The 17,089-nt window shown below is 36.1% G+C and overlaps 1 protein-coding gene across 3 annotated transcripts in view; it reads right to left on the reverse strand.

The window, feature by feature from the left end:
- cdkal1 (CDK5 regulatory subunit associated protein 1-like 1) overlaps positions 1 to 17,089 on the reverse strand; it is an 848,634-nt gene that overhangs the window by 565,210 nt on the left and 266,335 nt on the right. For all 3 annotated transcript variants that reach the window (XM_028817287.2, XM_028817286.2, XM_028817284.2), the window contains exon 8: positions 10,112 to 10,215. In XM_028817287.2, coding sequence (XP_028673120.2) covers positions 10,112 to 10,215 — 104 coding nt within the window. The remainder of the gene's footprint in view (positions 1 to 10,111; positions 10,216 to 17,089) is intronic.

Consider the following 17,089-nt stretch of genomic DNA (forward strand, 5'->3'; position numbering starts at 1 on the left):
GGGTGCAGAGTGTTGGAGTGGTTGGTTGCATTATTGAAGATTAATATACTCCTGTTAGCCAGTTAGAATGTTCGTTTTCATAAGGGTAAAGCCTTATTTTTGTTCACTTTAATTTTCTCCGCTTCTGATTTTTGTGGAGAGCACCATTAAACTCTTGGCATTATATTTCCTTTAATTTGACTTTTTTTCTGCATTCAGGATTAGGTTCAGGGAGCTTCATCATTAACGTGGCAAGATGCGCAGGTAGGGATTCTACGGGTAGAAGATGAGGATAATGTTCATGGCTGGCTACACAAATGTTTTAAATCTAACACTGTTCGATCCATACAGGGAGAAAATAAAATGACATAACAACCAAAAGTTACACACATCCCTATATTTGTTTAAAAGGACTGTATATAAGTCCTGTGTCTGTGTGATGGGATTTGCATTGTTGTTTAGCATTCCTGATGGCTAAACAGATGCATTCAGAAGTAAGATGTGAATTTCTGGATCACTTTCCTTTCTTGTCCAGCTATACTTGACCATTTTATCACACCACTTTCTGCTAAATTGATGTAAAGTCATTGGAAAGTACAAATGATTTCCTAAGCATGTGTGAGTTAAAGCTGCTCTCCTCCAGTCAAGAAATGAGTCAGGGAAGGCTATACCGTAAATTGCACACCAAGTCTTTTTACAGATAGTTGTCAGATCTGAATCACTCTCAGTTTGTCAAAATGTTCAACGAGCCAGTTTTTTAGTTTGCTCTTTATGCTTGCGTGTAGATTGGGTGATGGCGATGACTAACCTTGCATTTGCAGCTGGGCCAGTTAGTGCACGACAGGCTCACATGAGGCCTGTCTAAGCGTTTCCCACTGTTATTAGTTTACTGTCTTTCCTTGTGAAAGGAAAGAGAAGTTGCGGTTGCATATGGGTGGTCTCTTTATTTGAAGCCTGCTTTGAGTAACTTGGGTCTGGACCACCAACCCGATTGGTGTGGTTTCTTCTATGCTTTATCGTGTAGTTAATAATTATTTGATACTACTGTACTTTCCACATTACACAACACATTCACATTTTAGCAACTTGAAAGACTTTTTTCCAATTTTATAAATCATAAAAAACCACAACATCCTGGATTTGGTGTTTTAGTATTCATAGATAGACATCTGCCTTTTAATAAAATATAACTCTTCATCCATTTTTAGAATTTGTTTCATTCAGGTACATGGTTGAAGAGAACTGGAGCATATCCCATCAGTATTAAGTGGAAAGCAGGAGCCAGTTATATATGGAGGCCAGGTTACATCATCGCACACTCAAACATACATCTATTCTTTTATCTAACATATGTATCTAGGGGATATGAAATCCACACCACCCACAAATAACCCACATGCAAATTCCATGTAGAGAGTGATCAGGCAGAAAATCAAACCCAGACAGGTATTAATATTAAATTACCAGGTCAGAAAATTTAATTCTGACCAAGAAGATATTAATAAAAATGACCACTGTGTAACATTCAAATAATAATTTTCAGGATTCAGCAGAAAGAAATGACAGCTAAGATGCCATAGAAGACATGTATTATCCAAATATACAAGTAAACAAATTGCACAATTTGAAGGTACAACATTAAAGCTGTATTTGAGTTTTAAAAACCTATCTTCCCAAAACTGAAATCTTAACTGATGTAATTCAAATGATAATATATACCATTACATTACATTTTAATTTCTATTAAGACTTCATGGTGTGCAATTAAGTCATAGATAATCAGACTTTAATGCTGCTGATAATTCTTTCATCCAGAGTGCTCCTTTCACAGTGTCTTATTGTTACTTCAACTTTTATACATGTGTGTTATATCAGAAGTATAGTTAATCTTGTTTTATTAGAACATTTATCTCACAAAGCAAGGCCTTTAAAACTTTGTTTAGCAAAGTGATTAAAAACATTTTGTTAATTGACCTCAATCTGATCTTCAGCCTTTAATACTGCAATAAAATATTTTTCAGGGTGCTTTGCAACAACAACAAACATACTTGGGTAATTATAATTTAAGACGGCATGTTTTACAATTAATAACTTTTTATACCACTTACAAAGTTAACAAAAATATTATTAAATGATTTGATCTTGATTTTTCAAAGAGCCTTCTACAATACTCTTTTTTTACCTTCTCTTCTACAATAGCCCTTTTTTCAAAACACTTGAAAGGCTAGAAGCAAAACAAAACATCAACCATAATTTTATATATATAGTTCATATTAAATTCTTTTCAATTTGCCTAACAAAGCTAATAGTAGTAGAGAGGTGACACTTTAAATAGGGTGAGATTCTAAGTTCAGTGTTTGCTTTCATTATAAATATGTCAAGGTTTTATTCAAAAGATCAAAATCCTAGCTGTGACATTCTTCAGAGTTATACCCAATGAAATAAAGCAAATCATTATGAAAGAGTATTTAGTGCTTGATGAAATGCTAATGAAAATGTGCAAACCACATATTGTAATATCATTGTATACTTAGCTGACACCTTCATCCAGGCTGATTTACATGATCACTATACATTACAAATGTGTACATTTTTTCTTTTTTTTTCGGAATAGTTTGGCACAGAACAGTTAAGTGTTTAGCTTGGGGTCAGAGATGAGAACTGAACTAGAAAACTTGATGGCTTGGCCGCTACACTATACTATGCAACTTAACACATTTTAGTAATGCCTGCCTAGAAATAAATTACTGCTAAATATAGGGAGATAACAGTTGAGAGCTATTACTAAAGACAAAGCCAAGGGGCTGGGAATACCAATAGTCAGCAAAAAGACTTTCATAGTAGGTTTGTTTCAAAAAGGCCAAGAATTTTTTTTATAATTTTCTGGGTAGCAAGTGATTTCCATTAAAATTCAGAGGATATATAACCAGAAAAAAGATGCAACTGCACAGTGAATTTGGCCACAGTCATATTGGCAAGGCATGCAAATACCACTGGCTTTTGTTCAAAACCTAACAGCCGTTGCTATGAAAACTATTTCAATATGGAGGACTCTGGTACCATGAGGACAGGGTTGAGAGAGTGCTCCCTCATGCTTCTTCTGAATGCTCTACAGCGTTCTATGGGACGTTTGTACATAGCATCACTGTCGGAGAAAGATCAAGCGTGTATGTGTCATTATCCTGGCACAAACTACAGGTATCGTAGGAAAAAGGAATATGGATAAACTACATTCAGTGGCCACATTATTAGATACTAAGCAGTCATCTAGAACTGAGTAAGTCAGCCTTGTGCCTCAGCTGAAGCCCAACTGCCATAATTTAAAGTGCAGTGCATTAAATGTTCAGAGGTGCCCTTCTGCATACCATTATTGTAAAGAAATGTTAATGAAGTGTTTGTGGCCTTTCATGAATGAATCTGTTCATTCTCCTCTAACCTTGCTTCTGACTAGGTATTTTCACTCACACTAACACTCAATCGATACGTTTTTTGATTACTGCACCATTCTTTGTAAACTATAGAATGTGTAATGCATGACAATCCCATAGTAACTGCTACTGAGATCCTGGAAACACCTCATCTGGTGCCAACAAATCACACCACATTCAAGTACATCATGCTTCTTGTTCATTCCACAGTTTAAACTAACAAAAACTACAGCTGTGGCCATACCGTATACTCATGGCATGTACATTGAATTGCAGTCACTTGATTTGGAGGAAGCAATCTACATTAAAGACCACATATACCTAATAAAATGGACACTGAGTCAAACTCTGTCCGCTCAAAAAGCCCAGTGGTGCCCAAATAAATTTTTAATATGTGAACAAGAAACATGGTTTATAGATCTATGAGCAGCAACAAGAACAAATTAATTTAACTTCACGACTTTTGAAGAACACATGCAACAATCCGCGCTTTTAACTGTAGTTTAAAAAAGTGAAATGCGTATCACTATTTAATACCCAGTAAAAGATGACAGCTATATTCTCTTTTAACATAGAAGTCTAGTGGTCTGATATAAAGCCTTTAATCTAAAATTTACTTTTTGGGATTATTAAGTTATGAAATTCAGCCTAAACTTGGCTTTATCTGTTTAGGTTGGCATTGTGACTTTAATGAACAGAATACAGGACCACTGGTTGAGTTCCCACCTTTTAAAAACCCAACTGACAATGGACAAGGAAACCAACCTAGTTTTACTTCAACAGTAGAAACTTAAAATTCAGTTGGAAGCCATCATACATACACACATACAAGCATGCGTGCATGAATACCTACATACATACATAAATAAAAATCTGATTTAAAATACAATTCAACTCAGGAACAGTTGAGACACCAGGGCCCTGAAAGGTTTAGCCAACCCACTAAACCTGAAAAAAAGAGAAAATCTGTACCTGAATAAATCTGCAGAGATAAGCAAAATACAGTGGAACCTTGGATTGCGAGCATAATTTGTTCCAGAAACATGCTTGTAATCCAAAGCACTCATATACCAAAGCAAATTTCCCCATAAGAAATAATGGAAACTCAGATGATTCGTTCTACAACCCAAAACTATTCATATAAAAATGATTAATACAAAATATAAAGTAAAAATACATAAAACAAATTAACCTGCACTTTACCTTTGAAAAGAATCATAGCTGGTGTGAGGGAGACGAGAGGGTTATTGTGTAGGTCGACTTTCACTCTAACAGAATCACTGCTATCTGCTGGCTCACTGGAATCTTCTTCTTTTTTTGCGACTTTAACACTTAACCTATCCAATGACAGTTGCTTTTGCCTGAAGAGTCACTACACTTGGACACAAAATAAAAAAATGCTTTATGCACTGTAAGGTTTCTAATCTCTTTTGGGATTCCACCCAACAGAGAAAAAACACGGAAGAGCGTCCCGAAGCAACCGCAGGCTCCCAGCACTGTAGCAGTTCGCCGTAAAAGCGAATCCGAAAAGATGGCAGACATGCTATAAGCACCTGCCGTTGATGGGTGCTACAAGGAACATTTGAAATGTGCAGGGCACAGTATTATTTGGCCACTAACCCCTGCCTGACTGCTGTGTCTGTGTAAAGGAGAGTGGCAGATCCCACTACAATAAATAACCATGCTGTTCACTGTTTCAAGCTGAATAAAGCTGGTGTTGCTAAAGTATTAAGACTCAGCTTCGTGTTTTGGGGTGCAAGACAGGGACTCACATGTCACAGCACACACACGTGGTCACAATGCTATAGTAAACAGCATACTCTCGTATGGATTTTGACTATATGAGTAAGGCACACCGACTGAGAATGGGAGACAATTACCCACAATCACGCAGCGTGAGAGAACGAGAACCATCAGCTCAGTTTTGATCATGTGACGCTCAGCAGACAAAGCATATACGTACTACTTATATTACAAGAAAATTTATTAAAAATTTTAGCTAGTCTTGCAAAACACTCACAAACCAAGTTACTCGCAATCCAAGGTTTTACAGTAGTAACTTAAAGAAGTGTATCAATTCAAAAGTCTCAGAAAAGAACATAAGTTTTGACAAGAACAGACCATCCAAGACAGAACTGAGGTAGAGGCCAAAAGGGTGTGAACAGTAATTCAAGTTACTGTGCAAGTGTATTTTCAACATACACCACCAAAATAGCTTGTATGGGCGGTGAAATAGAGTCTATCAGCATTTGGTACTTTGCAAGGCGCACCCAGCGCCATTTATCCATGAGATGATGTACTGATAAACATAGAAAATACTGACTGAGTTATCATTCCAAGATAAAAGCTTGGTGATTGATAAGGCCATGGCATTTGGATAACTTTATTGTGATGCTTAGCAAAACAGTGACAGAACAACTGCATGTATTCCACTCGTAATGCCAGGAAAGAAATGCTAGAACCCAAGATGAAACTGATTACTAATAATCATTATGCAGTGATTAACATGTTCCATACCTTTAACAGAGATCTATGCAGATAAATCAAGTCAAGGATAAATCCCTTACACCGTTTTCTTACAAGTGATTCAAAGAATTAAAAGTTTCAGCTACTTTTGCTTTTTTTCATATGTATGGAAAACATAACTTAGTTCAGGATGATTCACGTGACCATACTGCACATTTCCATTGCCTGCACACTTACTCTACATAGATTTTGATGTGGTTTATTTACTGCACTACACTGTGGAATCCATTGTTGCAGAGATCTTAATCAGCTTTTGGACTGCAAGCTCTTTGTCGATTTGGCTGTAAACCTCAAGTTAATTTGCAGATTTCACAGTCCATGTTGTTGTGCTACAGGCCCCATTTCACTTTAATAGATACCAGTCTTTGCTCTGAATTCTATGCTAGCAATACGTTTAAGAAATATTTCCTTTACAGCCAGTAAAGATCCAAACATTTCCAAAACTCACCACTCTTTCAAAGGAACCAAGGCCTTGACATCTAGCCATTCTAATCAAAACTAAAGTTGACAAGACTATCCAAAGACTTTTAAATGCATGGTGTTACAATAAAGAAAGTATATCCTCTGAAAAACATTCTGCATTACTAGGAAGTCTGATTCCTAGTTCAGGGTTAACAACAGATTAAGGTTATTTGATCAGAAACAAATAAAATTATTTTCCTGATGTGGATAAAGAAAATCTCAAGACCGTGTTATTAAATTTGCTTATTGGGTTTGCTTTAATTGCTATGCACAATCCAATTATATTTTCATTTAACGTTTTACAGCAATTTTTAGCAATGTCATAACATCACCACTTCATATATTTGTTTTCTTGTAGGGAATATCAATGTGGAACTACAATATGAAGTGATGCAACACACATGATATGCACGATAGTATAAAAGACGGCCACACATATTAAGTAGTGTCTATACTTTAATTCAGTAAAGGAAAGGCCTCATTAGAGGCTACTGCATGTGCAAACAATCAAATAAACAATTCAGGGATTGATTTTGGTTTAGATTCGTGTTTTGTTTTGACATAAAAGATTCTGGCAATCTAATGACCTTTTGTGCTTGTGACCTTGCTAATGACAACAAAAGTTCTTTTAGCTAGCTGTTAAAAAGAAAGCCTCTCTTGATCCTTGACACTAAAATTTCAAAATCTTTCTAATATTTTATGGAAGAAGATATTTTAATCAAATATTACAGAAAGCATACTCCTAGCTTCCCTACCATGTGTCACCTCCTTTGGCAAAAATAAGCATACATTATGAAACTATGCATACTGTACAGATGTTAGAAGATTTCAAGTTTTATAGGCATTGTGTTTAATGGTCTCTAATGGCAGTTAGGTACAAATTAAAATCATCACAACACCAAGTTTCTTATTATCACAGGACATTTACCTAAAAATTCCCCTTAAAATCATCAGCTTGCTACACCATCAGAGATTTTTATAATCTTAGACAAAACCGTTTTTTTTTTTTAAGCTGATGGCGTCTGTTTCAATATTTTTCAAAGAATGACATTCGACTTTTAAGAATGACTGCTAAATTAGCTCTTAAAAATTAATGACAGATGCCAGATTGCTGCTAAACAAACAACATGTTGAAACAAGCAACTCAATTAGCTTCTATTACTTGCTCACAATAAAGAGCTTTCTTATATTAACCACATGTTCAAAAAAGCTTCATAACTTTATCAAAGTAGAGGTTACACAAGTACGCTGCAGCTGGAGGAGCAGCAGGATACATTAAAAAAAAAGAGATTGGTATCTGAAAAGTAGCAACAATCCACAAATACAAAACAAGAACTTGCTGTAGACTTAATAATAAAATGCCATTCTCTGAATGAAGATACGCAATTTCATGCACCATTACATCAATTATATGTTTAGCTGTTACAGAGTTCAACAAATTAGGGACGCACACAAATATTCCTCAAATGTAAATTATTTACTGTTCTCCCCTTCATAAATAAGTATCCAGACTAGAGAAGAGATAAGTGTAAAAATGTCTGGGCAGAAATACTCTAACATGAAGATTTAAACCAGATGCAGAACTGTCCAAATTTAGTGATGACAGACAGACAGACAGACAGACAGACAGACAGACAGACACAGAGAGAGAGAGAGAGAGAGAGAGAGAGAGAGAGAGAGAGAGAGAGAGAGGAGAGAGAGGAGAGGAGTGAGAGAGAGAGAGAGAGAGAGATAGATAGATAGATAGATAGATAGATAGATAGATAGATAGATAGATAGAGAGAGAGAGAGAGAGAGATACTTTATTACGGGAGGACATATCACCTAGAGTAAAGCAGGCACTGTTGGTTGCTACGAAATAAAGTATACAGTAAGTTGGCCTCAAAAGGGAGAGATTGTGCTGCCATTACCTGCATACCGGTAGTACTGCTGTTGTGGGTTATGTGACCATAAGTGATGCTGGCTGCATAAAATCACAGCTTGTGATGTCAGTGCGAGCATTTCTAATGGTGAGAGCTTGAGTAGCTATTAAATCATTTCTAACTATGCAGCACATTAGTATACAATATATGCAAAGATGACAAAATCAGCAGCCAGAAACGTATGGTGTTAAAGAAATTTGATTTGTTATTCCCTCCCCATTCCTTACAGAAAAACAGGAACTTGCAAGTCCATTAAAATCTGATTTCCCTTGAAGTATTTTTTTAAGTTGCATTACTGCAAATGTCCATGAAGTGTGAGTGTTGCAACATTACCCTCTTCTACCCCACTGCTGGCCAGTAATCATTCCTGAAGAATAATGATCTGCATTGTCTGAAATGTAAAGCATTTATAAACCGTGAGAGAGCTATGGATAAGTTTGTTCTCAGTTACAATGGTTTTTGAAGCAAGGATGTTCTTTACTCAGGATGGAAAATTTATTTGGAGAAGAGTGTGAAAGTATAAAATATGCAAACCCTTCATGGTGCATGCCCCTATCCAGGTTGATACTAGGAAAACCAACCACCCAAGTAAAAGATGATTTTGTTCTTGTCCATGGCAGCGGGTATGAGTGTGGGTAACAGTGTTTAACCTGTAGGCGAGGAATAGACCATGTTTGCAAACTAAAGAATAATTTGCAATTGGCAGCAGGATCAGGAATTCTTTTAAAATCATGTAACATGTATTACATTTTTTATAAATTTATTTTGGGTCTATATCTTACCCAGGATCTAACCAGCTCTAGCAGAGACCCTGTGAGTGGTTTGTATCCAGGAGAATCCAGCTCATTGTTAGTTCTATCACTCTGCAGCAAAGATGGGACACATAAGGTTACAGATTCAAGCCTTCAACAGAACAAATATGTGGTGTGCACAAAACAGCAATAAATCAAATAGGTTTTATTCTGCCATGGACCTTAAATGGGACCAAAGGGTGCTCCAAAAACAGGAGTACAAACTCCAAATTCAGTGAAACATGAAGCTGAAATGTTCTTGTTCACCACAGTTGACTGTTAAAAACAACACCTCAGTTACTATACTCATGACTATATGACAGAAATCATTATTCTCAGCCTCAAAAATGCAAGCTGAAGGTTCATTACAAGACAGGACAGCCATTTTTATGGCTTCATGTACTGTGCAAACCTTTGAAAACTAAAAACAGCAAGTAAGTTAATATTCACACCACCATTAAGAAATAGTTACTCTCTGTATCTATGTTTATGTGCTTATGCATTTCTACATCATTAGTGAGGGACAATATTAAAATTCAAAACAAAATAACAGCAAACATTCACTCATCATAATGAAACTATTTGTCCTGAATTTCTGCTAATGTTATTGGGGAATCCACTGGTTAATGTCAGTCTTGCACACAAAACAAAGATTTAGCCTCTTCCCAGCATGTTCTTATACCCCAAGCTTATTTAAATGTGCACAATAGCCACAAAAGACCTGAATGTCCATTTCAGTAATTTTAGTCAGTAGGAAGCATCAATGTCTTATTGAAGGTCAACACTGTTCCTCCTTAAAGAGCCATTTTACAGTTAACCATCTGTAAATATTTAATTTTCCTTAAGAAACACATACTACTGGTTCATGTACAAAATATCAGGCAGGTATAAAAACTACTTTGACAACAGAAAACATTCAACTAACAGGACATTTTAACATGACTATTTACAGTTAATTCTAAATTGGCACTTTACTTATTGAAGCGTGCCTCTGTTCACTTACCTAGAAAAGACTGCTTTGATCTTTCTACTAATTCATCGATTGGATAACTTGCTAGTTCACCTCGGGCATGCCTTGTTTTACAATAAGTGCATGCATTTAGACACCTGTGTGATAAAAAAAGAACAAATGAAAAATAAAAGCGTTAAAAGTGTCTTGTTTTGCCGGCACAACTGCTTGCAGTGAAACTGTGTGCCTGGCAGGGCGATAACATTTTGATATGGAGCATTTACATTGCAATTTGCTTAATTAACAGCAATGGTTTTAAATTTTTGAACACAAAAATGACTCATTTTTCACCTTATGTTTGTTGCTGAGTGTGCAATCATTCTAATTTATTAGACTGAAAACAGACATATTGCATAATAAAATCTCAAAATCTAGCCTTCATCACACACATTCACAGTGCAGGAAACTCCACAGTTAATAACTCAAATGTGTTGGGATCACTCTCTCTATTCTCACGTATCATGATGAGTCAGTTGTTTCCTGGGAAAATGGCATTTGTGAATGACAAGTGGACCAGAATTATAAATTGCCTGAAAAATGTCCATTAACACCAATGACAAAAATGTTTTTACACAATAGAAATATGCTGGTAAGCTGTAGTAGCTCAATTACAAATACTACTACTACAGCTATGACTACAATAATATTCCAGACAGATTTAAAAATGACTAAGATTAGGAAACTGAAAAAGAGCAGATTGACACAGAAAGCAGTCAGAAGCCAAAGAAGCCTGCAACTATATTTGTACTGTTCTTGAAGGTTGCACAAAACTCCAATGGTGACCTAACTGCAGTACCCACTTCATTGGTGAAAAAAAAGGCTTCTAAATTACTAACATGGAAGCACCCTTGAAGCAGACAGTGCAGAGTGGCATGCAATGGTAATAATACATTTTATTTATATAGCACCTTTCCCATGCTCAAGGCAGGCTAGGATTAACTGTTTCCTTCTTGATACATCAGCTTGGAAATCTGCTTAGAGAGATGCCCCACTTCCACTTAGCTACACATCTTTGCCAAGTGGCGGTGATCAAATTAGGGACTGTTAAATCATACAAAAACGTGAAGATCCAGAGGTCTGATTTTTGATTTCCACTGTTTTTGCCTTCTGAGCAAAGACAACAGATGAGCAGCTTGAAGCAGGTAATCTTGCAAAACACACAATCCATGGTGATGTGTGAAAACTGACTACTAAGCTGACTGAGCTCACAGTGTTAGACTTCATTGCCCAGGTCTCCTCGAAGTAGTTTAACTATTCCATTGTCACTGCCACCTAGTTCCATACCAGCAATTTAAGACTCCTGTTGAGACCAAACTAGGCCAGGTAACCTTGGGAAAATTGTCATTGTATGTTTTCCAGAACAATAGACTGTAACTTTGTTCACACATTACTTTGTCTACGTAGTTTACTTGTAAATTACTGGTATAGTCAGTAAGTGTATAGGGAGCGCTTAATTCAACTAAAAAATTCTATGGTCGTATTCTCAACTAAAACAAAACAAGAGGAGCATGAATGATATTTTATCACAGTGACAAACTTACAGTAAGAGATTTGGGTGTTCTTAAATACTGTAGTGATGATGAAGCTGCTTATTAACCAGACTTTAGCCAGATTTTATTCTAAAGTATTTCTAGACAACCTCTAAACCTGCTAATTTAAACAACAAGTTTAGTGGTAATAGGATGAAGAGAGGAAAAGGAGAAAGGGGTCGATTTAAGACAGAAATAAGAGGCTAGCAGAGCTTACTCTAATTAGACCTGAACATTAGTGACATCTAGGGCTTCTAAAAATGGCACATTAGCCGCTGTAAGTAAGTTTTTTATCATTAAATATAATAATGTCTATTGTCATTTCATTCAGCATTGGTTCCATGCACACCTACTCCCACCCACGTCTTGGTCCTATTTTTATCTAGTTGTTGTAATCGTTCCCCTCCAACAAGTGTCAGCTACATACACTATACATATTACAAAGTAATCATTTCCTTTAACACTGTTATCATTCTCTACATAAATGAGACTGGACACACCCAAGTGGATCACTTATACCTCAGTCAATTTTGACCATCTTTTGTGGTTCACCTTGATCAACTACATTTAACTCTCTTGAACAAACATTACAACTATTCTAAGAAAAGCCATCAGGCTACTTCTGCATTTAAAATGTCTGACTCCAAATTTGACAACACAGAAAAATAATGTATTTATGTTTTTAAACAATTACCTCCCCAAAAGGGCTAGCAAAGGAGTGAAAGCTGGCTTTTAATATGAATGGACAAAAATGACAATAAAGTACAATTAGAGAACCCAGTTCAGTTAATTTTCTTTACATCAGCCTGACATATGCATCAGCCACTGCTTGATATCAACAGCACGTTTTTGTCATTATTTCCTAAAGAGTTGTGCATAGTAAGCTGAAACAGTGCCAAATTACACTTGACACTTACAACATGCCACATCTCCATCTGCAAACTAACATTATTCTGATCATTATTCATAGTATTATTCATTTCATTTCTGAAATAATTACATTTCCCAAGCTTAACTCTGCAATTATGATTAGCACTGCAATTATGAAAGCATCAGGCTACATTCCATTATTAAACGATAAACTGGTTACATTTAGGGTTGTGACAGAGCAATGTCTGAGTAGAGATTCAGTCGAAATTGATGAGGAATAGCATCGTCAGTTTTGCAAAGCTAATTAGAATGTGCAGCAAGGTTTTTTACAACCTGTCCAATCTTCAGAGATGCACTTAAAGCTCTACACGGATTTTATTTTTTTTTTTTACTCAATGAGCTTTTTCTTTACATCAGCTTGTTTACCACATCACCTCGGGAAATGCATTCTAGTCACACAGAGTTGTTAAACCTAATATAGGGAGAAAAGAAGTCATGTGGATTTCAATAGAGAATGACTTCTCATAATTAAACACTCCAGCAAAAAGGAAATAATTTAAGTTAGATGTTGTTCCTCTATTTTACACACTAATAAATACAACAAAATATGATCCTTAGGGCACATTTGTACTTGAAACATTAAAGCATATTTGCACACATACTGAACAAAAACAACCACAGTCTTTGATGACCTCCACAAACTGTATTATGTAAAGATTTTCAAATACAATTGAAACCAATTACACTAAAACATCAATTCAAAATGAATCTAGCATATCTCTGTTTTGATTTTATGGCTGGGATTTAATTAGCTGAACACCATGTCAGCTGTCAATCTTGACAGATTATCTTGCCACATTACCAGTGCCACCCCACTCTCTAAGTCGGAAATCATTTAGCTCTATTAAAGCAGACACACGCCCTGCTGAATACATCTTTCTGTAGTTGATATATAAGCTATGACAGGCACATATCTATTTATGCAATTTAGTTAAAGCTACTATAAAACATTTATAAACATGAAAAGATGATTCATTCCTACCAACAAGAAGTTCTGAAGTCCATGATTAAAGCAACAGAACATTATATTACTATTATGTTTGTGACCCCACCCCCCCCCCCCCCTTGGGATTTTATACTGTATATGCCTGCCTATGCTAGTGCCAAAGCTTACAAGGCTATTATTGAAATCTTTATAAGAAAGGCATGTGTGTTTCAACTTACTAGATCTCCCTGATTGTTCCAAAACCATTTTTTTCAATCCAAGCACCAAATGATATATATTCACTGAGCAAATTATTAGAAACACTTGTACACCAGCTGATACATGCAATTATCTCTAATCATGGCAGTGGTACAAGGTATAAACCCATGCAACTATAGGTCAGGAGTTTCAGTTAATGTTCACATCAAACACTAGGATGGGGGGGGTAATGTGATCTCACGATTTAGATTAGTGCCAGATGGGGAGTATTTCTGTAACTGCTGATTTCCCGAGATTTTCATGCCAGACCATCTCTAGAGTTTATTCAGAATAGAGTAGAAAAACAAAAAAGTTCAGTTTGCAGCATGCAGCAGTCTGGTAAACAGAAATGCCTTGTTGTGAAAGGTCAGAGAAGAGTAGTGAGACTGGTTTTAGCCAGCAGAAAGACTATGGTAATTCAGATAACCACTCTGTAAAACAGAGGTGAGCAGAAAAGTATATCAAAATGCACAACACAGTGAACCTTGAGGCAGATGAGCTACAACAGCAGAAGACCATGTCAGACTCCACTTCTTTCAGCCAAGAACAGAAAGCTGAGGCTGCAGTGGGCACAGGCTCACCACAGCTGGACAGTTAAATACTGGAAAAATGGTCTGATGAATCTCAATTTCTGTTGAGGTATACAGATGGTAAAGTCAAAATCTGGCACCAAATACATGCACCCAAACTGCCTTGTGTCAACAGTCCAAGCTGGTGGTGGTACTGTAATAATGCTTGGAATGTTTTCTTGGTACAAATCGGACATATTAATACCAGTCAGTCATCACTTATATGCCACAAGCTATATTGTTGAAGACTGTGTGAGTCCCTTCAAGGTCACAATAGACCCATCCTTTAATGACTACATTAAAAATGGTAATCCACCATGTCCCAAAACAAAAGTCATTTCAAATAGGCTTTATGAACATGACAATGAGTTCAGTGTTCTTCAGAAGCCTTCCCAGTCTCCGGAACTGAATTCAGCTGAACACCTTTGGGATGTGGTAGAACAAAAGATTCACAGCATGAATGTGCCACTCATACACTCATATCTGCAGAAATTGTGTGATGCACTCATGTCAAAACTGACCAGAATCTCAAATGAATATTTCCAACAGCTTGTGAAATCCATGTCATAAAAAAACGGAGGCTGTTCTGAGAGCAGTCAAGGTTCAACCCGTTACTGGCATAATATACTTATTAATTTGTTCAGCAAGTGTATGTAGAAAACCAAACTGAAAGAAGATCAGTCTGGTCAGAAGATCATTGTAATAAATGATTCTGAATTTGTTTAGGGAGCCCACTTGCTTAGCAGTGGGTCTAGACTAAAGTACAAAATATTTGAACCTAAAAATTTCAAACAGTGGGAGTGGAAAAACAGAGATGGTTATAAAATAAGTTTTAACTTGTCACAGTAAGAAAATGCTCTACTTGATCGCTTCACTCAGTACGAGTGGATGTGTGTTCAAACAAAGATGTTTTTTTTACCCTTGTTCGGAAAATGTTAGGGTGCAAGAGCGAAGAGCAAGTTAACATCAAGTGTCTTGTGAAACTGAAGAAATATAGAACATATACTTTTCAGTTACTGACTGAGGCTTACAGTGAAGAGTGCATGTTCTCATGCACGCGTTTCTGAATGGCACAAGTCGGTGCTCAAAGAATCCTGTTTTCTGTTGGTAGAAATGTGAAAGCAAAAACAACGGAGATCTTCAAAAACTTTTAAGAAAATGATCTGCGGAATTGCTTTGAACTTTGGCAGCATCATTAGCAGATGTGTGTTAACTCAAAAGGGAACTATTCTGAAGATAATTGTAGCCAATTTCCTTAACTTGTTAAATAATGAGAGTTACAGGCACAGTATGTTTTTTTTTTTGCGTTGGACATCACAAACAATTATTTGTACTTTTCTTACTTTTTTTTTTTTTTTTTTTAAACCAGGGGCTAATATTAATTAGTTCACTGGCACTACCTACTTTTGAACATGATAAATACTACCGCACATGAGTAAAACATTTCTGCCGTATATCAATTACTGGTTGCCCTACTGAATGACATTGGGTTTTGTTGATGGTTATTGCAAAACACAATTTTACAGGAAAAGTGTTTTTTTTTTAACTGAAAGAGGTAATTAGTAGGAATAATGTGAATTTTGAACATATATTCTTTACATTATTAGAAGTTTACGATTTTCGTTTAAGATTTTAACTCAAACATATCTTCTGGTGTAAAACTGAATGTAGATTTAAAACATTTCAGAGAGCAGGAGGTAGGGTCCCCTTTCAAGTTCACAGATGGGAACATATATTTGAATGAGTTTGGGGTTGCTTTGTGACACATGGCCGTACTATGAGGGCCAAATGGAGTAAATATCAATACCGTGTTTGGTTTTATCCATGTCATCAAATTTTAATCGACTCAGTCAAAGCATTTTTGACATTTCTCCACAGACAACGCCACCTAGTCTCTCTTTGCTGTGCATGACACTTTATTCCCTTCACTTGTCCATTCATGCTATTGAAATCTTAATGAAAAATATGCCAAAAGCAATTTCTACACAGAGTTTAGACACTAAATCATGTTTTACTTGAACGTATTACAGACAGCCAAGACTTTTACAACCTGCTCATTTGCTTAGACCCTTGCAATGAATTGACCAATTCAAGAATTGTAATGAAAACAACAAGTGAAAAGAAAAAAACACCTTGTATGGGGGTGGAGTTGGTTGGGTTCCTTAACTAAGCTGGGGCGAAACAACACTTACGGTCTTGTGCCCTTCTAAGTTCAAAACTCCTCATAGCTTGCCACTAACTGTCTTTTCCCGGGCAGGATACTTCACTTTATTTACTCACCACCAGGACCATCACTCCATGACATCACTTCTCAGCAATGAGCAAAAAAAAAAAAAAAAAAATTATGCTGTCCCAAGGAAAAGCCAGCTCACTACAGAATTACTACTAACAAATAATGACAACTAAAAAAAACTAATTTTCTTTTTTTTATAGCGTCATCAGATTGCAACCAAATCAGTTAAAGTGTTTGAGATTTTGGGACATTTCATTTTTCTATTGTTTAATGTCCTTTCTTATTGAATACCTACTACCTTAGATGTACCATCCTGCCAAATGTCAGCTTTTTTATCCATATGAAAAAGTTTGGGAACCCCTCTTAATTTTTTGGATTTTTGTTTATTATTGGCTGAGCTTTCAAAGTAGCAACTTCCTTTTAATATATGACATGCCTTATGGAAACAGTAGTATTTCAGCAGTGACAATAAGTTTATAGGATTAACAGAAAATATGCAATATGCATCATAACAAAATTAGACCGGTG

Source organism: Erpetoichthys calabaricus, chromosome 13, assembly GCF_900747795.2.
Source record: "Erpetoichthys calabaricus chromosome 13, fErpCal1.3, whole genome shotgun sequence".
NCBI lineage: Eukaryota > Metazoa > Chordata > Cladistia > Polypteriformes > Polypteridae > Erpetoichthys > Erpetoichthys calabaricus.